Raw genomic sequence first — 22,722 nt, 5'->3', positions numbered from 1 at the left:
GTCCATCTATTACCTAACAACCCGTAATGTGTTTTTTGTTTTCTTTTCAGCCAACAGAGGATCAACAGGCAATTTCCAAAAATGGCTTCATCCCTATTTGCTAACCTGGTAACATTAGGGACAATCCTGCTAAATTTAAAACGATGTGAAAGTACAGTTGCAGAATTCAAAGCCGAAGCACCTCTCAGATTCACGCACCATCTCTACAACACCACTATTGACGAAAACTCAAGCGTAGGGTCTTATGTGGGGACGATGGTGAAAATGGGCTTGGATATGGTGGATCCATTCTGGGAAATCAAATATGTGATTGTCTCCGGGGACGACGGAGGCTATTTCCAAGCAGAGGATGTCAAAGTTGGAGATTTTTGCTTCCTGAGGATCAAAACTCAACATGCCGCACTCTTGAACAGAGAAGTTAGAGATGCTTATACACTGACTGTAGAGGCTTCAGAGAGAACTCATGGACTCCAGGCTAAAACCAAAGTTCTTGTCATGGTCCTGGACACAAATGACCTTAAGCCCCTTTTTGACCCATCCTCTTACAGTGTAACAATCCCAGAAGACACTCCACTTCAATCCAGTTTGGTCAGGGTTAATGCAGCTGATGCCGACATGGGAAGCAATGCTGAGTTTTATTACACATTCACCGTCAAATCCCATCCATTTGTCGTGGACCCGTTCAGCGGCACTATCAGCTTGTTGAAGAAACTTAACTTCTCTCACTCTGATCGATATGATCTTACTGTGTTAGCCGAGGACAGAACTAAGAAGATTTCTGGTGTTCAGAAATTTGGCAATGTTGCCAAGGTGAGTGTGAAAGTGCAAAAGGCTTCTGTCTCTTCTCCAATCATCCAAACTCCCAAAGAATCATCAGTCTCCGCAAATGGCATGGTGACAATCAGTGTCCACGTCAAAGAGGGCCTCAAACCCACCAAATCGCTTCATATCGTTAGTGGTGATCCTCACAAGAACTTTGAGGTCATCCCTAAGGGATTAGAAGGAGGTGACTTTCAAGTAATCTCAACCAAAAATATAGTCTGGTCACAAAATCAATTTGGACTCAACCTGTCCTTACAAGCTCAAGACATTAGCGCACCTAGTTTGATGTCTCCCATTGCTCATATTCACGTGCCTGCCTTTCATTACCGACCCATATCATTCTTGAAGGACACCTATATTGTTACCCTCAGTGAAGTATCTCCCCCAAAAACGTTTGTTGCAAAAGTTTCAGTTGAATCCAACAATGTGATGTACAGTGTCAAAACAAACCCAGACAGCTCTAAATTCAAGATAAATCCTCAAACCGGCATCATAATCACCAGGGAGACATTTGACTATGAAAGTCAGAAACACTATGAGTTTGAAATATTGGCCAACGGAGGGGAAGCTAGAGCTCACGTCGTGGTCAAGATTGGGGATGAAAACGACAATAGTCCAGAGTTTATGTTACCCTCCTACCAGGCCACAGTGGATGAAAACAGCCCAATTGGCAGCAGCATTTTGAATATAAAAGCAACAGACAAGGACCAAGGGAAAAATGGCTTTGTGACTTACACCATTGCTAATGCTAACCACCTGCCATTTGCAATTGAACCTTTCACTGGCGTGATCTTCACAACACAGCACATGGATTACGAGCTTATGAAACGTTGGTACCACTTTAACGTTTGGGCCTCAGACAGTGGGGAGCCATTCAGTCGAGTTAGCGAGTGTACTGTGACTATCACTCTGAACAATATTAATGACAACATCCCTCTTTTTGAGAGGGTGGGCTGCAATGTCACATTACCACCAGAATTCGCCATTGGCCGTACGATTGTAGAACTGTCAGCCATTGACTTGGATGAGCTACAACAGCTGCGCTATGTCATCGAGTCAGGCAATGAACTCCAGATATTTGCCATCAACAGTGTGTCAGGTGAGGTCACTTTGAAACGTTCAGTGCCACCAGGTGTACATTCGTTCGATTTGGGAGTCGTCGCCTCCGACGAGGAGCACCGCTCAGATACTTTAATTCTCCGGGTGACAATCACAAGCTTAGGTGACAAGCCGACGGTTAGCTGTCACGAGACATTCATTCTCAAACGTCTCACTGAAAAATTAATCGAGTCAATCAAACCCATCTTGACTGAAGATGTGGAGGATACATCCTCTGATATTCACATTACAAACAGACACTCCCCTGTGTTTAGCAGTGGTATTCCTGGCTCTCTGGATCTCGTCGAAGACTACCCATTGAATTTCACAGTGGTCAGCTTGGATGCGTCGGACCATGACACGGGCTTCAATGGAATGCTCGTGTACACCATCTCTGCTGGGAATGAGGACGGCTGCTTTGCTGTAGACACCTTCTCTGGCGACCTTCATCTGGTTTGTCAACTTGACAGAGAGAGCAGAGAGTTTTACATTCTAAACATCACAGTCTATGATCTGGGATCCCCCCAAAGATCAGCTTGGAAGTTTCTGACAGTGAATATCCTGGACGTCAATGACAATCCACCACTTTTTGATCAGCCCAGACATGTAATTCACATCCCAGAAAACACCAAAGTAGAGTCTGTCATTTTCACAGCCCGTGCAACTGATTCTGACACGGATGCTAGCGGTAAAGTTAAGTACAGCCTATCGACGTCCACGGACTTTTTTCAGGTTCAAGAGTTGACAGGTGAGGTGGTGGTTGCAGCCCCTTTGGATCGAGAAACCCTACCCAGGCATGATCTCTGGATTGAAGCCAGAGATCAATCCAAAGGCTCTCCTCCCATGTTATCCACCCTACATCTTATTGTAGTGCTTCAGGACATAAACGACAATGCGCCAACTTTTTTGACAACTATTTACAAAGTCAAAGTTCCAGAAGATTTACCAGTGGGAGCCTTATTAATCTGGGTGGAGACCATGGACTCCGATCTAGGCAGTGGGGGCCTCATCACCTACAACATTAAGAACACAGAGAGGGGGATGTTTCGCTTGGACTCTTCAACAGGTGCCTTGACCCTGGACAAGGAGTTAGACTTTGAGCGACGGCTGTCTTATAATCTTACCATACGTGCCATTGACCACGGCCTTCCACGATCACTTTCATCTTCCTGCTTCGTTGAGATCCAGGTGTTGGATGTGAACGAGAACCTCCACCAACCGCTCTTCAATGAATTTGTGTATGAGGCCATGGTCATGGAGAATGCTGTGACGGGGACAGCCGTAATTACAGTAACAGCCACAGACAAAGACGCGGGTGCAGATGGCGTCATCCGGTACCATATTCACGATGGTTCTGGTCTCGGAGTGTTCACCATTGATGAGGAAACGGGTGAGATATGATTGAATCTCAACATAAAAAACATGATACAGCAGCACTTTTTTTTCTCCCTGCCATTGGCTTCTATATTAATTTGAACCACACATTATTGAATTTGCATGCTCTCCTTAAGCTCATGTCGGATTTTGTTAAAATTTTAATGTTCTAAAAACACGTATGTCATTAAAATCCAACATCTTGTAGATGTCAAAGTAAAGGCATGGGCTTGTTTTATTTTTAATACATACTCTGTTTGCTGGTAACAAGTCCATGTTTGTTTAAAAGTGTTAGTTAACTCAAATAAAAAATATTTGCAATTTGTTGGACTTTGTTGGGAATATTTGGAGATTAAAGTGAAGCAGAAATGAATATTTTTTGATTCTCTTAAGAGTGCACATAAATAAAGTAAAAAAAAAACCCTACACAAAATAAATAACTGTTCAAATCATGAAAGAGATACTCTGCCCGCTCCTCACAAAAGAAAATTATAAAAATTATGGAACATGAATAATGTTTTTGCTACATAATAGGATCGCACACTAATAGGCTCACGAGGTGAGATACACGGACATCATCCTTCACTTAGCGCAACTATAGCTGCATCAAAAAGTAAACCCGTGAATTGAGTTAATTGATGTACAACGGTTTCTATTTTCCGTAATAAAAGCAAAGATAATGATCACTTGACTACATTATAGTGAAGAGGAACATACATGGCTATTTTCTTCAATGTGTACTGATGATGCAAATGAACACATTACTTTGTCTAAGAGATACCAGTAAAAAAGAAAATAACTGTCAGTAGTTTTGTTGCACACAAAATAGAAGATAAGTAGAAGTGATGAGAAAATAAGATAAGTACGGTTAATGTGTCCACAGTTTATGGTTCTGGAATAATGGCAGTGACTCAAGAAGTTAGTCAATAGTGAGCGCTTGAAGAAAAGCACCAAAGCAGCTCGGTAGAGATGGGGAGAACGGGGATTAAGTTCAGAAAAAGTGTCTTTAGAACCAGCAATTGTTTGGTTGGGTAAAAGGCACCTGTGGCTAAAGGCGGTCTATCTTATTTCAAGATCAACCCACTTTTATTAACTCACAGTAAACTTAATACTGTTTAGTTCCTTGCATATTGGACATAGGGGCTCAGCAATTCTAGTTCTCAAGGGCGTCAATTCAGATTTTCAGTGGCGGGCTGTGGGTTTCAGTTGGTTTCAGTTGTGCTACTGAACGTCTGAATCAAACCTTCAAAGTATTTTATTGCCATTAAACATTTACTGCAGCAACAACTGCAACACAGATAAAAAGCATTAATAATGACATCTTAAACTGCACCTTCCAAATATATCCATTATCTGCACAGCTTATCCTCAGGAGGGTTGCGGGGGTGCTGTAGCCCATCCGAGCTATCTTTGGGCAGTGGGCAGGGGACACCCTGAACTAGTTGCCAGCCAGTCGCAGGCTACACAGAGATGGACAACTCGCTTGCTCATTCACACCTAGGGACAATTTGGACCGGCCAATTAACCTGACATGCATATTTTTGGAATGTGGGAGAAAACCGGAGTGCCCGGAGGAAACCCACGCAAGCACGGGAGAACATGCAAACACCACACAGTAAAGTTCGACCTCATGACCTCAGAACTGTGCCGCACCTCCGTTAACCACAGCGCTGACGTTCTGCCCTCTTCCAAACATACACATTTTCAAATATAGCCACATATTTACTTTATTTATTTGTGCACAAAACTTAACCTTTCTTTACTTGGGAAGATTTCAATTACTCTGTAGTACAGATTTCTCATACATTTCAGTTAAAAAGAGAAGTTCAAGCTAATGCTAAAAGTAGAGCCTGTCCTTCTACTTCTGGCATAAATTTGTATTTAATTTAGGGCTAAAAACGTACGTTCAACAGAAGCTGTGGACTAGGAGATACTGTATTTTCCTTACATTTCCGTTGTGATACTTTCGTTACCGCCCAATAGCCAATTATAGTTTCTAAAACCTCTGACATGTCCTTACGCCTGCAAGAAGGCCTTGATGTCGCCAACTCGAGATCTGATGGCTTAACCACCAGCTTTATCTTCATTGATTTTAGGCTCAGGGCCTACAGAGCTCATTATGAAGCCCGCAGGGAAGAGTTCTAACCCTGGCAACAAGTAATGGCTGAAATATGATTAGGTAGAGAAATTAATACCAAAGCACACAACTGGAAGCAGCAAAAACAGGGGAAAAAGCAACGATAGGAAGCTGACGAACTATTTAGAATTACTTAAAAGTATTCATGGCCAATATATAATTAACATCACATGATTCGATTAATTTTTTAGTCCGACAGAGACTAAAAACGATTTGAAGCTGACAAACTATTAAGAATTACTTAAAAGTATTCATGGCCAAAATGTAATTAACATCACATGATTCGATTAATTTTTTAGTCCGACAGAGACGGCCTAGTTGGGCCAGATGGCCCACCAATGCTGAATTTACAATCTGTGTCTGCTCATTTTGGGACTTGGCTGAATTCAGTGATTAGAGGCCTATTTTTAGCATTGTTCTTCAAATGGCTTTGAAACTAAAATTCTGCATTGAAGATGAGCTGCAAATGTATTTTAGGGAGTCTTGTCGGAAGGCCATTAAAATAACCGTATCTCTGAAAGATAAAAACCATAAGCTTGTCCTGGTCTGCTTTGTGAATACAACCCTTTACTCTGGAGTTGTATATCACATGGTAAAAGCCTGTTTTAATGATTAGATAAGACTTTAGTGAATCAATCAAACAGTGGCTAAATTCCACTCTTGCCACTCTTGAAACTTCAGTATCTCATTAACAGTGTAATAAATATCCGTCTGCTTTCCATCCCAAAGCTACATTGTCCGCTCCTGTTGCCGATAGGGCAGGATGACACACAACGCCCGGGGGCCTTGGACAAGGTGCTTTGTCTATTTTTCCATCAGTGTGCATCTTTTTTTTTCAGTGCGCCCCTTGCGACCCCTCAACAAATCACTGCGCATTCCATTAGCCTGCCTCTACACTTACGGATTAGATAAAATCAGGGCAAATTGAGTTCTCTGTCAGACAGGCGAGAAAAAACAGAGAGTTTGGTGTTCTTTCTTTGTAGGGGTATCAGCATGCCTCACCTATGAAGAAAATTGATTGATTTTAAGTATGTTTGAGTTTGGATTTAACTTTGATACCATATATTGCTGGAACTTTTTGTGGTCTGAGGGGGAAGACCTTTCTTGTGCATGTGAACAACAGCACATTCAAAAATTAATTGAATTTAAGTGAATAAAATGGTCTTGTCATTGTTGACATCAAGATTAGACTTGCCACTCCAGAATTGATTGAGTGACATTTTTCCCCCTCTTTTAATCTAATAAAAGGTTACAATGAACTAAAAAGCAATAACTTAAGAAACATTTGAAAAAAACAAAGGAAAAAAGGACTGACGGGAAAAAACTTAATTTAGCTACGATAAAATTCTAATAAATACGAAAAAAAAGTAAATATAAGAATGTCAGTACAGTGGGACCTAGCTACTTTGCGGTTCCATGTTCACGGGTTCAGAGCTTCGCGGTTCTAAAAAAAAAATAATAATAAAATAAAATATTAATTAAAAAAAAAAGTTTAACCGAGGGATTACTGTATAAATAGGCCAAACATTTTACTAGGTAGCGCTTGGAAATAGTCCTAAGTTGTAAAAATAGTGCAATGAAAACTAATCCGTCATGACAGTAGTGCAATAAAAATAATGCAAAAATATTTAGCACTTGTTTTCTTGTTCTAGAGGGGTTTGTAACGGTGGCCTTTGCAGCCCTTTGAGACTTTCTGTGATTAAGGGCTACACAAATGAACTTGACTTGACCGTGGCTCAAAAAAAACATTGATACATCTACAGGTGTGATACGGACAACTCGACCGCTGGACCGGGAAAAAGTTCCCTGTTACTGGCTCTCGTTGGTGGCCACTGACCTTGGTACTGAGCCCCGGGAATCGTGGACTCACGTCTACGTGGACGTACTGGACGTCAACGATAACCCGCCGGAGCTTTCCCATCCTATCTACTTTGCGTCTGTTCCGGAGAACGTAGAAACCATTTTCTCCATCATCAATGTGGCGGCTTCCGATGCTGACGCGTCTTCACAAGGCCGGCTTACGTTCCAGATGGCAGAGTCGCACCAGACGTACTTTAACGTTGATCCAAATACAGGTGAGTGGAATTTTGAACTCCTCAGTGCCGGAAATCTCGGTTCTTTTTAGAAAACCGGCTTTTCTAGGCTAGGTTCCTAAAAAGCTTTTGGAATTATTTTTTATTGCTTTAATCCATATATTACATTTATTATGTAATAGTATGCACAACATGACGTTTTACCTGATGAATGTTTTTGTACCACTGGGATGCACTATCCCCCTTTAAAAGAGAAGGCAAATCAACAAAACACACAAAAGATGGTTTAAAGTAGTAAAGTAATGTAGTCCCCTTGCAGCGACATAAACAGAGCTTAATAACAAAACAAAGCTAAATGAAGCAGAATTCAAAATCATTAAAGCAAATACAAACCAAACAGATCAATTAATACATATTTATTTTTACAAATGTTAAACTAATCCAAAGTACACAATAAAACAATTACACAAAATGTTGACCTGGAACATTCAGTACAATGTAATGTATTGGTGATTTAGCTAAAACATTTTACATACTCAAATTTAGTGGATTCCAATGACAGCGTGGGGGCCATTATCCATTTTAATGAAAATTATATCTTTTTACATCAAGGCAAATAGAAAATAGGTCTCTGTAAAAATTGTGTAAAAGTATTCATGGTTTGCCAAAATAATTGTTTAAATTAGTTTTGCAATAATTTCTTTTGTTTTTTGTTTGTATTGATATTAAAAATGTATTATTATCAAAATAAATATTAATGACACATACATGATAAAAATAATATGATACTTATTATTTTTGTGGGTATTTTTGATAGACAAAATAATCAATTTTAGAAGCAGAAATTGTTTTTTGACCACTATTTGGTCAAAAAAATTGTATATGTTTGAGTCAGTTTTGCACTAAGTTGACTAAAGTCTTCAAAATGTAGTCATCTTATCTCTTGTTCTCATTAATCTAAATACATGAGTCAGGGGTATTAACAGGATTTATGCACTTAAGCCTTTAAATTAATTATCCAATGATGGGCGCCACCAGGCTGTACTTGCCCAAGACACACCACAGGAAATTGACCATAGTAGTTAGGGGATCCAACCAACCAACCAACCAACTAACTAACCAACCAACCAACCAACCAACCGACTGACCAACCAACCAACCAACCAACCAACTCTACATCAGCAGGAATTGCCTAGCTTCCCATTGAAAATTTGATGGTGTAATAATATTGGTTATCCAGTGACATGCAGTCAAGTTTGTGTCAGATTTATAAAGAAATATTTTTAATGCAGAAAAGTCAGGTAAATCTAAATAAAATAATGGATGGCCTGACATGCTGCTAGCTTGCTAGCTCACCAAATTTGTTGTCTGAGGCCGAGGTGTTCGCCAAATCAGAATCCTGGTCTCACTTTCTCCCTCTGCCATGAGGCAAGATAAAATTATGCCTCACTCTGCATCTATCAACTCTCAGCACTATGATATGTTACATATTTAATGTATTTTTAATAATATATTCATAATTATTTTGTAATAAAATATAGAAATTCTGCGATTTTGAGAAAGGAAGTTAAAAATTGTTACGTTTAATAGGAGGATTTTATATTGCCACAATGATAAGTGAGGCACAGCCTTTCTTGCCTCCCCTGACTGCACTGTTGACGTACAAAACTGGACTGTGACGTGTCTGGGCATCAGTTTAATGCGCCAGCATGCAGGCAGGGTAACAGAAAACTGGATTGCACTTAAAAGAGGCTAGCACAGGAATGTGCACCTTTCAAAGAGATTGATTGATTTGGTCCGGTCACGCAAACGTTTTACTCTACTGGGCCCACAAAACGTGATGAGAGACGGTGTAGTATGCATTGCAGATCAGTGGCTGCAGCAGTGTGATAAGAATGCTTTTCAAGGCGGAAGAAAATATGGAGGGCCGGTCTTGCCGTATGTGGAAATAAATGTATTTATAAATAAATGCCCACAAATATATGCCATATAAATGAATGAAGACATAAAAATAATAAATCATGTAATGCCTGAGCACCTGACATAAATGCAATGTACTCCTTTATTTATGAATTTTGCATTTTTATTTTGTTTGTTTTTCAGTATTTATTTAGTTGTGTATTATATCATGCATTTTGTGGTGTGTTCTCATTTATTTTGTTGGTATTCCTTCTCAAGGTTGCTTTGTTTTTAAGTTTTTCCTTGCTCTCATGTAGGTTTTGGATCATGGGATGGTGTAATAATAGTCTGTAGTTTGCAATAGTATGTGGTCTTTGCAGCCCTTTGAGACTCCTTGTGGTTAAGGGCTATACAAATAAAACATGACTTGACTTTACTTGACTATTTTGTCCCAACACAATTTTACTCAAAAGAGAGAGTGGGTCAACCTGGATGACCTTTTGGTTGGTCAATGAGTGCACCGATCAACTGCAATGCCTTATCTCAGCCAGATGTCGATCAGCCAATGCGGGAAAAGCTCTGTAAATTGTCTTTAGGTATTACTTGATTTATCTATGTGTTCATTTATTTATACTGCATATATCGTGGGTACTATAAATTCCGGACTAGAAGCGGCTACATTTTTGCTACATTTTAAACACTGCGTTGTTAAATACGGGGTGGCTTATTATTTCATTTTTTTTTGTAGTGGGAACGACGAAAAGACGAGCTGCTCTTTTTCACAACGCATGCGCTCTACATAACAACACTGCAGTGACCTCTGGAAACATTACCGATACCCTTCTAGAGGAGAAAATTGGTCGATGTTTTTGCCAACATTGATTAATCGATTGATTGATATTTTGGTCAACTGGTCATCATATGCAAGGTTACAAAAGTTGAAAATCAACAGCTTTGATTGCCAATTGAAAGAGCAGAAGGGGAAAACATCCAGACAGGAAAAAGCCATAGCTTATTTGGTAATAACTAACAGAAGTAAAACGGACAACATAGTCCTGATATTTTAACTTTTTTCCCCACAAATCAAGTCTTCAATTAAAACTTTGAACTTTAATCGATCAAACACGCTACACTTCTCTTTCCGTATCATCGGCATCATTGTCAGGTGACTAAAGTTTCCCTTATTTTTTGAGGAACATTAACAGGTGAATGCAATTTTGTCCCTTACTGCAGGAACCACTAACGACAAACACCAAAAGGCACATATGTGTTGCAATTTGGCACTATTCTTGACAGTATGGTTGCATTGGTGCTGTCGTCTGGGAACAAAACTTTCACATTTTACGCAAAAAACAGCCCTCATTCGCATTTTGTTTAGGTACAGCAGTCAATGTGTGCGCGTCTTTATTGTCGCCATCTTGAATATTCCCATGATTCCTATACACGTGACGTGAACATCTCAGAGCAGAAATGAAAATGCAGCTAAAAATGGCGTCAGGTTTGCGGGGGCCTGGCACTTTCGGCCTTCTGCACCCAAAGGCATCGATGGATAACTCCCAATGCAGTTTGCGCTGGGCTTAAAATGTAAGAAATGAATGTGAATTAGTTCATCTTAATAGCTGTTTAAAATCCGGTGATGCTTGGGTTTTGTTTTTGAATTTGAACATGCATCTTTTAACCAGATGCACTCTGTTGTCTGGAATAAACAATATTACTTTATTCGTACATTTACTTCTATATATGGCAAGATCGGTCCTCCATTAGAAAATGCATGACGCACTAATGTCTAAACGCAAACCTGCTACTGCTGTAGTGACGCAATTTAGGACTGACAACATGTTATTCTGAAAGAAAACAGGTGGGATTTGAGATTAGAAGAATAGCTTGGAGGCTAGGATTATGATCAGGTTGCAGATGTGAGAGGGAAGCACCTTGATGGAGATGTATCCAAACATCCTAAGCATTGCTGCAAGGGCCACAAACCTGAACTCTATCTTGCAGGTGTTTCAAATCCACATATTTTTTGTAAATCTCAGAAATATGACTGCACCACTAACAAAGCCTTCACAGTTTGCTAATCCTTTAACCAACAGGGTTGTCAAGGCATCACTCCTTGTGGTGCGTCTTGGGCAAGTACACCCTTGTGGCGCCCATCCCTCTCCAGGCCATTTTTTGGGGGGTTGTTCCCATGCTTGAAAACGGACTTACTGGTTTACATTGATACCAATAGCACGAAAAGCCTTCTAATCTGACTCAGATATGGTACCGTTATCATCTGGTCGCCGCTGTTCCTGCTCTTCAGAGATGAGCTGAACCTTGGCATTGACGGGCAGCAGCCCTGCGAGTACTTCTGCTAAAGCGCAAAGCCTTCTGCTATACGTGTGACAACCAGCTTCTAAATCACTGGGGAAAAGCTCTCTCCCTTTTTTTCCATGAATACAAATCAATTCTGTTCTAAATTTTGGAGTAGGCCTGTTTTCATTTTTCGGACATTGGATAAACGGGAGTAATTTTCTTCCCCTTTATAGACATATTCCAAACACGTCATTTAGTAGAAATACACAAAATACATGATCCTGTTTCCGGAAATGTCATAATTTCACAAAAGATTTGTCGTCAAACCGAAACACACAAGAGTGTCGTCAGGATCCCTGCTGTGCGTTGTGTTAGACAAATGGTAAACTAAGCTAAGCTTTTGGATCCCTGCAGCCTGATCAAACTACAGTACGATTGATTCTTACACACTTGGTATATAGTTGAAAAAAAGTAATATAAATGGGAAAAAAAATGTGAGAAAATATGATTAAACACTACATATATCGCTTACAGTTTGCTGTTCCACTGGTCCAAAAGGGAGCTCAGTTCAAACAGGGGGCTCATCATGCTTGCTAGAACATATTTGGACAGTTTCAGGAGCGTCCCATCCATCCATCCATCCATCCATCCATCCATCCATCCATCCATCCATCCATCAAATCAATCAATCAATCAACCAAGCAATCAATCAATTCATCAATATGAACAGAAAAAAACCCATCTCCCTTTCCACTTGCATTCAGCATACAAGGGGTGCAAAGGTATATTAACTCCCGTGAAAGTTTTTTAAGCGGTTTGTAGATGTATGAAAGACAGATTGAAGTATTGATGGAGCGTTCTGAGGGCACAGAGATGCTGAAATTGTAATCTCATGATCACAGCGTGCATGACATTTGCAGCATGCTGGGATTGAATGTAAACAAGTAATCAGAGTTTCTGTTGGTGCCTAGCACATGCGGGGAAGGAATTGTTTGATCTTTTAGTCCTCTCTCTCACTTCTTGCTTTTGTCATATCTTTCCTCCTTTCCTGTCTGTCTATCTGCCTTCTCTCTCTATTCTCTTTCTTGCTGTTTCTAACTTTCTCCCTCTCTTCTCTCCACTTCTCTCTCAGCCTCTCCCTTTCCCCTGCTAGCCATCTCTCTCTCCTTTTCTGTCCTTATCCTGTTTCTTCACACTCTTTACTTCCCTTTCTCTTTGTCTTTCTCTCTCATTTTTTCTTTTTCCCTTTGCTTCTTTTTGTCTTCATTTCTCTTCCTCTTTCTCTTGTTCCACATTTCTCTCTCGCTCATCCCGTTTTCTCTCTCTTGCCCTCACCCCATTTTCTCTCTCATCTCGCCAAGTATATGCCTCTTTTTCTTTGCCCCTCCCACTTTACTTTTCTCCCTCTCTCCAATATCCATCCCTGCCTTCACTCTTTTTTCCTTGCTCGTTCTTTTTCTCCCTCTCACCCATTTTGTATGTCTTTCTCCACCCTGCTCTCTCTCTCTCTTTTTCCCTCTCTGTCTCTCCTTCTCCCTCTCTCTCCCGCACAAAGGGTTGAACAGTACAAATTCAGCAAAACGTTAGGTAACCATATGAAGCAACCAAATTAAATGCAAGGTGGCCTTTTTCATACTTAGTGGTTGTGCAGTCCTTTTATTGTTTAATTGTGTAGGCGTGCACTGCTGACTGGCGTTTACTTTATGACTGTCACACAAGATTAAAAACGTAAAGATGAGAGAGCCTTGTGGTCCAATGCCCTCATTTGTTTGCAGTATTGTTCTCTCTGAGGTCTCGGCTTCCTTTCTTTTGATATTTGATTAAGTAAAAATCCTTTGGGCGGACAAACAGTTATTCTCACGTATCATTTTGTTACAAAGAACCTTGATAAACATGCAAATCATCTTTTTGTACAGTTTATACAATCTCCCTCACTTTTTAACTTAGTACCATTGACTTGATTAAAGCACACTTCTTAATGAATACCATCTTTTTCCGTTATTATATATTATAAAAATGTTATGGCCCCTGCAGAAGAGTGTTTTCTATTCTGAAACTGCTGTCACTGTGCTTCCTAGCAAAGGTTTATTGTAAAGTAGACCCATAAAAAGGGGATCAATCATTGTATGGATCAATGTGGAAAAACAGTTTAATTTCTATAAAGCATTTCATGGAATAACTCAAATGTGCTTTCCACATGCAAAGGCACAAACGCTAAGATCTACAACAAGCTCAAGCATGCAAGCACAGAAACACAGACACAAATATCAGGAAAAAGAAAAAAAAGTTAAAGAAACACAAGGAGTATTTGGTAATAAACAGTACAAGAAATAAAACAATCGTAAATATTTCTGAAGAACTAAAAGGGCAAAACAAACGCTTTAATTGTTTAAACTGAAAAAAAACCCATTTAAATCATGGACTGACTTCACTGTCCCTGAACCTTACTAAATATAATTTGTGTGCGCCATAACAGCTAAATGCAGCATGCTTCTCTTGAACTCAACTCAATCCATTTCTCTCATGTATTCAGGATCCAAATCATTCAATAAATGAAAGAATAATTTCACAATTTTGAAGTGCATTCTATAATTGAGCCGGTATAATACCTCTAGTGCAGGGGTCACTAACATGGTGCCAGTTAGCCCCTTAAAAGCCACTGACTGGCTCTGAAAATAGCTCACCACTTAACAGTGATGGGTATTTGGGACTTTCTAGCTCCTAGCTCACATCAGATACCATTGACACAATCAGTGTCTTTAAAATGATGTTTGATTCCCCCAAAATCATTTAAAAAAGTCATCTGATTATTTATGCATGCAAAGCTTAGCGGTTGACCAAGCTTATTTTAACCCTAATTCTAATCATTACAACTTGGTAATAAAATAATAATAAGATATTAAGAACATAGTAATACCATGTTAATTTAGGAATGCATACAAACTGGTAGCCTGTTGCGCCTATCAGTAATAAAAAAGTAGTTCCCACCTTCAAAAAGTTTGGTGACATCTGCTTTATACTTTATGGCTCTACCATACATCAAGATATACAGATTTAAGTGTTATTGTAAAATTTTACTATTTCAAAATGTGCTGAATCGTCAAGTCAAGGCTATGAATTTCAGACTTTTAATATTGCAACCAGTAATTACCAGACAGTAAATTGTGTCATTCAAACAAGTTAGTAACAAACTATGAGGATATTTTTTTCAGCCGCAATGAGCGTTAGGTTTGTGGAAAAACTTATTTAAAATCAGTTTATGTTGTCTGCGCAAAATGTAATTTTGTGTTTTCGGCCGATCATATTATTTTAAACCTATTAAAACCGTAATCATCCAGCCGGACTGTTAAACCTGATTTCCTATTTTTCGCCACATCCATCCCTATTGAGATAATACCACTCTTGGCAAGTTATAAAAATTGTACGGTAATCACGTCATAAATCAAAATAAAAAGAATTCAATCTGACCGGTGGCCCAATACACCGGGCGGGTGCATATAGCGGAGGAGGTGCTTTATTATGAGGTGAGACCATGAGGCGATTTGAAGGCAAAAAAGGATTTTGAAATGAACTATTGTCAAGAAAAGCCAGAAGTGCAGTTAAGAAACAAACATAATTCTGTCGAGATTAAATTGACGACATACACCATTTTAGCATTTTTTTTGCTCCTGGCAGAAAGTCTAGGACAGGGAAGTCAAACTCATTTAGCTCAGGGGCCACGGGGTAGAAAAAACATTCTCCCAGGGGGGCGGAGTTGTAATAAAATGCCATAAAAAGTGTTTCTAGCCAGAGGGATGGATGTATTTTCGGAGGCTCACAATAAAATGATTCAGTCGTGTATGATTTGAATACAAAACGATAATGTTTGTTTTTTACCCCCACAATTTGTTTTTCCCTTACTAAGATTTAATCTCACTTAGGGCTTATCAACTGTGTACAGCAAAGGACTTTGTTTCCACTACGGTTGATTTAACTCTGGAAAGCGAAAGAAAAAGCACCCAAACTGAAAAGATTCACTCTAAGTCCTGCTAACATAATGTAATCTGAGTTGTAAAACAGAGAAATAGAAGTTTTTTTCAATCAAAGGCCTGCAAAAGAGTGTAGCATCTTATCTGGAAAACAGGTGAGACAATAGCTTGAAACCTTACCTAGTACCCTGTCAAATTTTATCACAATCTGAACAATTAAACAATGTATTTTACACACCTTTCTAATAGTAGTTCTAGGTGTTTCAAAAAGTGGCCCTAAAAACTTTGCATTTGTGTATTCTACGTTGGCCAATTTTTAGACATTGGGAAAGAGTTGTAAATATTTGACTTCACTTTCCAGAAGTCAATCAATGATTGTTCACACTTGTCCGAAATAAGGGTGTGTAAAAATGAATGACAATTGTCATTGCACAAATTTACTTTCTGCTCTTATTTGAATGCACACCGTATATCTGACCATATTAATGTTGGAAATTATATTGGCTAACCAATGTCTCAATCCACATTTGAATCGGTTACTATTGGCTAAAGACTTGTCAAGCTGAATTAGTTATAACGTTTTATAAGAGTTGTGTCAATCAAAAGGTTAGATGCCAAAAGAAGTATTGAATTTAATCGATCAAGTCTGTTTGTTTTTAAATGGGACTAATGGAGCCAAACAGACGGATTACAACAAAAATTGTCATACAATGAAAGAATGCTTGTAGAATTTTTTTTTTCATATTTTTTTTTATCTATTGGCATTGTCGTGTGTTTTGGAGTAAATATATTACACTGTTGGATTCACTGGACTTTGGTCAGTGAAATCACACCATATTTGCAGGGAATTGTGTCATAGTAGAAGTTTCCAGCACTTTTGGGTGAGCTATCCCATTTTTATAGTATTCAGGTATCTTGTTTCAGACTGATTGTAATGAGTATATTTTGAAATTGTCCTCCTATTTTCAATACCAAGAGTTTATTATTTCCAATGATACGTGGCATGACATACAGTATTTCAATGACTGGTGACATCATGAAGACACGACTTTGTTTGTCAACAGGAATGTTAAGGGCTTGAAAGTCTTTCTATTAAAATGTTTACCTGAAAATAGGAGCTTGGCTGGTAAAATTCAAATGGATAATTGAGCTAGTCTTCTTCAAACAAAGGTGTGTTTTTTTTTTAGTTTGGTCTATTTCGTATTCCCTCAAACCAGGGGTGTCAAACTCAGTTTGGCTCTGAGACCAGATCCAGACCTTCTGTTCGGAGGTGGGCCAGATCAGGAAAAGAATGTCAAATACGCTTTGTTTTTAAATACTATGCTTTGTCATTAGGCCTACATTAGTAACATACCCTACATATTATAATCACGGCTGAAAAGAGATCTTTTCTACACACATGTATTCACAAACAATGGGAAAATAAGATTTGTAGCTTATTCCTCGAGTGCTAATAAGCTCGTTTTTTCATCTTTCTGGGGTTTTCAGTTGGCTTTTGGACTGTATTTGAAATAGGACTTTTCGTACTTTTACCATTTTCAGGCTACACCGACGAAAAACCCGGTAACAAGCATGGAATTACTCTCGATCTGGTTGATTAATGGTAGTCAGCAAATACAACTACAGTGGGTGCTTTGAGAGTGGCACCTAGCTTTGGCGACATACAGTGGACTAGTTCTCTTGTGCTTCTCTTAACCTTGTTTCGTTGGGCATATAAAATTATCTGGCGGGTCATATTTGGCACACAGGCTATAAGTTTGACACATGCGGTTTAGGACAGAGGTTTGGGAACCTTTTTGACCCAAAGAGCCATAATAGATTTTTTTTGGTGGGGGAGAGGGCCATACCATTAATTTTAAGACAAATCTCAGCAAAACTGCTAAACCCACTTTCTCAACAAAATCTTTTTTTTCCGTGCATTTTATTTCACTCTGTGACGTTAGATGATTTGATCAAATTTATAATATAGAAACTGTGGCCCATATCAAGCAATATACCACTTTAAATGTGTCTCCCTCATGTAAAAGTAAATGTAAATGTTCTGAATTTATATAGCGTTTTTCAAGTCAAAAAAGACCCCCCAAAGTGCTTTACAGTGTGCTTCACACATAAATAATGGTTTCAAAACAAGGTGCATTCAGAGTTCTTTGGTGAAAATACTTCAAAAGAGGATAGCGACGTATTTACCACTCACCCGAACACATTTCTCTGTGTGCTTGGCTGGCGTCTGTGGCCGTTTACAGTTTTTCTGTGGGTTTTCATCTCAACAATGATATTCAAATAAAGGATTCCTAAGCAACATACAGCAAAAACGGGGTCTCTTGGTGTGACACCTTGGTGTAATCTATGGTGTGAAGTATTATCTTTTTATGCTGTATACCAAACCATTCATATTATTAGCTCAACGTCAGCTATCAGCCCACTTATCAGGATTACAACGCTACGGTATAATTTAACTTCGAGCCATGTGTACTCATGAAAAAGCCATATATGGCTCGCGAGCCATAGGTTCCCGACCCCTTGTTTAAGAGGTCACTTGCTAACTACGAGTCCGAGCAGAAAAGGCCTCGCGTAAAGCTGGCTGGGCGTGTCACTCAAACAAACTCAATGCATTCTTTTGGAAAATCGCTCTCAAATAAATGTTAAGAAACAGAGCAAAGTGCAAGCCCTCATGTTGCTGCATGTTCTCTTTTTGGGATCGGTGAGTTGTTAGTAAGCGTGAACTTTGATGTGTTTGAGGCCACCGTGCAGGCTACAAGCTGCTACAAGCTGCGGTGAAGACTTTGACAAAGTTGTGCTGTTTGTCCACACCCTCAGGACACTAAACAGCAGCTTTGCATACAAGGGGCAGACGGGGGCTGAGATTTTTTAAGCGGTTAAGGTTGAGCAGGTGTTGAAAGAGCGGAAACATTTTGTCTGTCCCTACTCCACCACGGGAACGGATAGTACACTGAAATCGTTCTTTTTTTCTTTGTTTCACATTTTTATGTCAAGTCAGACCACATTTATTTGTATATCCCCCGAACACAAAATATCTGGAAGGGCTGCTTAGGCCTCAATAACAACACCCCCTTGTTTTGAAACATGCATCCCGGCGAGTCAATTGTATTTGTCAAATTCTCAAATGTACTTGACTTACAAGAAGTCGAAATACCGTTTCACACACTCCCATGCACAGACAATAATAAAGTGCAGATGCACAAAACAGTCCTAAGACTTTTCGTCCCAAAACTGAAAAACATAGGCAAAAGGAAAATGAGATACCTTGAGAAGGGTCCACAAAAGAGGTATTGAGGCTTATTATTCATATTTTTTTAATATATTCCATGCAAATTCTTTGGTATTTCTTTGTTTACCTCAATTTCCTAGGTTTCTTAACCTAAAAATCTAAAAATTTTACAAAATTAATTTTTGTTATTTTACCTACATTTTCTAAATGCTGTTAATTTCATTTATTGTAACCATCTAGACCAGCAGTGTCAAAGTTAAAATTACGGAGTGCCAAATATAAAAAAATGGCTGCAAGACAAACGAGGGCTAGGCTGATCAAATGTTGCAAAAATATAGTGATGGTAATTGAACCTTCTAAAAATCAAGGATAATCTTAAGAAAACCTTCCCATGGGCAGGAGTCCTAAAATTTTTTATAATCCGTCCGGGATTGATCTTCGACATGAAGTTGTTCGAGTACCAAAACATTTATTCCCATATAATGTAATTGTGCTTAATTTTACAGGTTAATTAAAAAAACATATCAAAATATGACCATAACTGGACTTAGACAACCATTTTTATGTATCCGATTTCTGCACCGCTTATCCTCAGTAGGGTCACGAGGCTGCTGGAGCCCATCCTAGCTATTTTCAGCAGTTTCGACAGGAAACCCACGCAAGCACGGGGAGAACATGCAAATTCCACACAGGAAGGCTGGTAGCTGGATTTGGACCCATTACTTCAGAACTGTGCTGCGGACACGTTAACCACTAGCAACCTTGCGGCCAACATTGCTATCCAAAATATGAAAAAAAAACATGGACATGAATAACAAATATTTAAATGTATAGATAATAAAAATTAAACATGAAAAGTAATGAAATTATTTTAAACAATTTACTGTACCTTTTGGCAGACACTTGTAACCATTCCTGTATTTCTTTAACGCGATTGTTGCGCTCACAGTTTTTGTCCTTTACCTCCCCTTATCACTAGCATTTTCGGGACCTATTATTATTGGCAAAAAAATGCACCAAATCATTCTACAATCCCAAAACACATTGTTGGACTGACGATATCTTCATATCAGGATTAAGGGATCCCAGTTCAAATCCCGGCTTGTCCGTGTTACATGTCGAAGTGTCCTTGGGTAAGACGTTGAACTCCCAGTTACCCCCAATAAGCAGGTTAGCGCCTTACATGGCTGCACAGATCACGGCCGCTATTGGGAGAAGTGAAGCACAATGTAAAGCGCTTTGGGAAGTCATTGACTTGAAAAGCGCTATATAAATGCAGATCATTTCATCATTTCATTTCATTTCATCATAATGATGCTACTCAACTAGCCAAGATGGCCGTGCATGTAACTCATGTGTTCCAATGTTTTCGGGTTTGCTCGTGTTCTGATTTTGTTTTTTTTTGAAGCAAAAATGAATCAAAAGTTTTAGTCGAAAACATATTTGTTCCAGTACAGAGGTATTACTGTAGATCTGACTTTTATCAAATGGCTCTATGGTCTGCATTTGTATAGTTTTTCAAGTCAATGAAGACCTCCCAAAGCACTTCACAAATTTCCCTTTCACAGTGTCAGCCATGTTAGGCAACTACTGTACTTGCCAGATGGGGCATTGGGGATTCATTTCGACATATAACACAGAGGAGCTGGGAATCTAACCTGCCACCTTTTGATCCCAAGACAAGCGCTCTACTTCCTGAGCTAATGCCGCCAATGACCCTTTTTCATGATAAAAAAAAATGTAAATGAATGTTCTCACCTTTTCAAACTATCCCAGCTGATCAGTGTGTGATTAAAATAAATTGAAGTAAACCATTTAAAAATTCACCTGCCTTCCTTGACTGCATGTCACCGCTAGATACAATTGCAACCAAATAGTTCATAGTTCCATATGTGATTAGATTTCCTCTCATTATGTTACCATTCGCCCTAAATACGATTCGATGAAATAAGTCTGTAAAATCACAATATGATGCATGCTATTCACACCGGATACCAAGCAATTAAAATTTAATTAATTAATTAAGCATTTCTTTCATTTAAAATGACAAAAGTTCATTCAGTGTAACATATGATTGATTCCATTTTTTTAAAATGCACACAATTAAAATGAGTTGCTTTCAATAGAAATAGTGAGAGTCTGTCTGACAAAGAAGTTGTCACAGGAGACTTTTCAACTAAATTGTTCCCGGACAAACTGTTTGTCCTCATGGAAAGTTCATTGGCCCAGTGAAAGCTTCTAATGACTAAAACACACTTGTTAAGGAGAACACCTGTCCTCACGGCGGCCTCCCAGGGGAGGTTAAAATTCGGGCTTGTTTTCTCTGCTGTTGTCAATGTGCCCACCCTCCAAGCCCCTGCAGGCCTCACAGGGGTCACGACTCCAGGTTAAAATAACATTTCCCAACTCACAACACCATCAGAGTTCAAGCTTCCAGATTGACTCTCAAGATGTCAACTGCATGAATGTGTGCGGCACACAAGAATGAATATTTCTATATGTTGGGTCATTAACATGGAGATGCTTTTAACCAAATAATTTCTAAGAACTCCATGTTAAAAAGAACATATCGGAGAGGGGGTCCTTCTCAACAGACAATCTAGATAATGGCCAGCATCATCAGAAAAATGAAAAATCTACCAGAAAATCATTTCTTAAATATAAAAATGAGTGGCCTTTATAGCATTGAGGGCGCATGGTTAAATATTTGTCCAAGCATCCAATTGGTTTTTCTGAATTCAACCTACCTGAGAAATTACCTTTGTTATAAGATAAATATATAGTTGATCACAAATGACAACATAGATGGACTTGTCAATATTTAAATAATTCTATTTAATCGGACCATTTTTTTGAGAAAATGTTTGCATCTACCTTTAACTCATAGGGGCAGTGTGTATTTTTTAGCACCTCGTAGTGGTACAAACGTAATTAATTCAAAATTAAAATATATATAGAGTTATTTAACAAGGAAAAATACATGATTGATCATATAAACCTGGATTTTTTTTAAATATTCAAAGATTCAACTTCATTATCCGCCGTCTTGCTGATCTGGGTACCCAAATGAAACAAAAACCATGTGAAAGGCAAATCAATGTGAGGAATCTGCTGCGGTTGGGTCACTTTGTTTCGCCGTAGTTTGTACTGTTCATTTTGCTTTTTAGCACTCCTTTTTGTTCGCACTACACAAAACAGTGACATCTAGTGGTTAAATAATAAACCTTGTTGCCTTAAAACTGATTTTCAATCAATTATTAATGTTTGAAAAGTTTGAACAGGATAGACTGTATGTTTTAATTAATAAAACTTTCTTTAAAGGGACACTTTGTAATATTTGACCACGATATGTTGCTGTATTGCAACTGAAACAAATGCTACGAAGCCCAAGTGAACTACAAACTATGGAGACATCAAGCGACCGAACGGCACCATTTCCTCTCAGTTTTTTTCAGTCAAGCCTTTCACAAAGTTTTGGATTTTTGGGGGGTATCCTTGGCAGCAAGATGTCAGAAAATCATCTCCCTCTAAGTGAGCTTTGTGTTATTTTAAATAATTACTTAATAATGCACAATGTCTCTTTAAATAAATGTGCATTGGGTAAGGTTTATTGCTACATGTGATGAAAATCAAAAAAATCCAGACCTGAAAGATGATAAACATTAAGACTTAATTTTTTTTTTTTTGTCTTTATTGCTTAGTTCTCAATAACAGAGTCTTCGGAATCAGTTTGCCTAGCTCATAAAACTGTAGAGCATTTTAGCTTTTACTGAGGATCCTACACAGTGCAATGACACTCGCAGTTAACCGAAAGTAGCAAAATAGCTGCTTCTTGGGATGCAAACATGGGTATATTTTGCATTTTAT

The 22,722-nt window shown here is 38.8% G+C and overlaps 1 protein-coding gene across 1 annotated transcript in view; it reads left to right on the top strand.

Annotated features, from left to right (window-relative positions):
* The window catches only part of fat2 (FAT atypical cadherin 2), a 168,419-nt gene that overhangs the window by 27,505 nt on the left and 118,192 nt on the right, over positions 1-22,722 (top strand). The window contains exons 2-3 of the mRNA XM_088344531.1: positions 51-3,310; positions 7,195-7,506. Of these exons, the coding sequence (XP_088200657.1) occupies positions 51-3,310; positions 7,195-7,506 (3,572 nt within the window). The remainder of the gene's footprint in view (positions 1-50; positions 3,311-7,194; positions 7,507-22,722) is intronic.

This window comes from Urocampus carinirostris, chromosome 9 (genome assembly GCF_059441175.1).
Source record: "Urocampus carinirostris isolate Australia breed hairy pipefish chromosome 9, RoL_Ucar_1.0, whole genome shotgun sequence".
Lineage (NCBI taxonomy): Eukaryota > Metazoa > Chordata > Actinopteri > Syngnathiformes > Syngnathidae > Urocampus > Urocampus carinirostris.
This window is presented reverse-complemented; position numbering and strand designations above follow the sequence as displayed.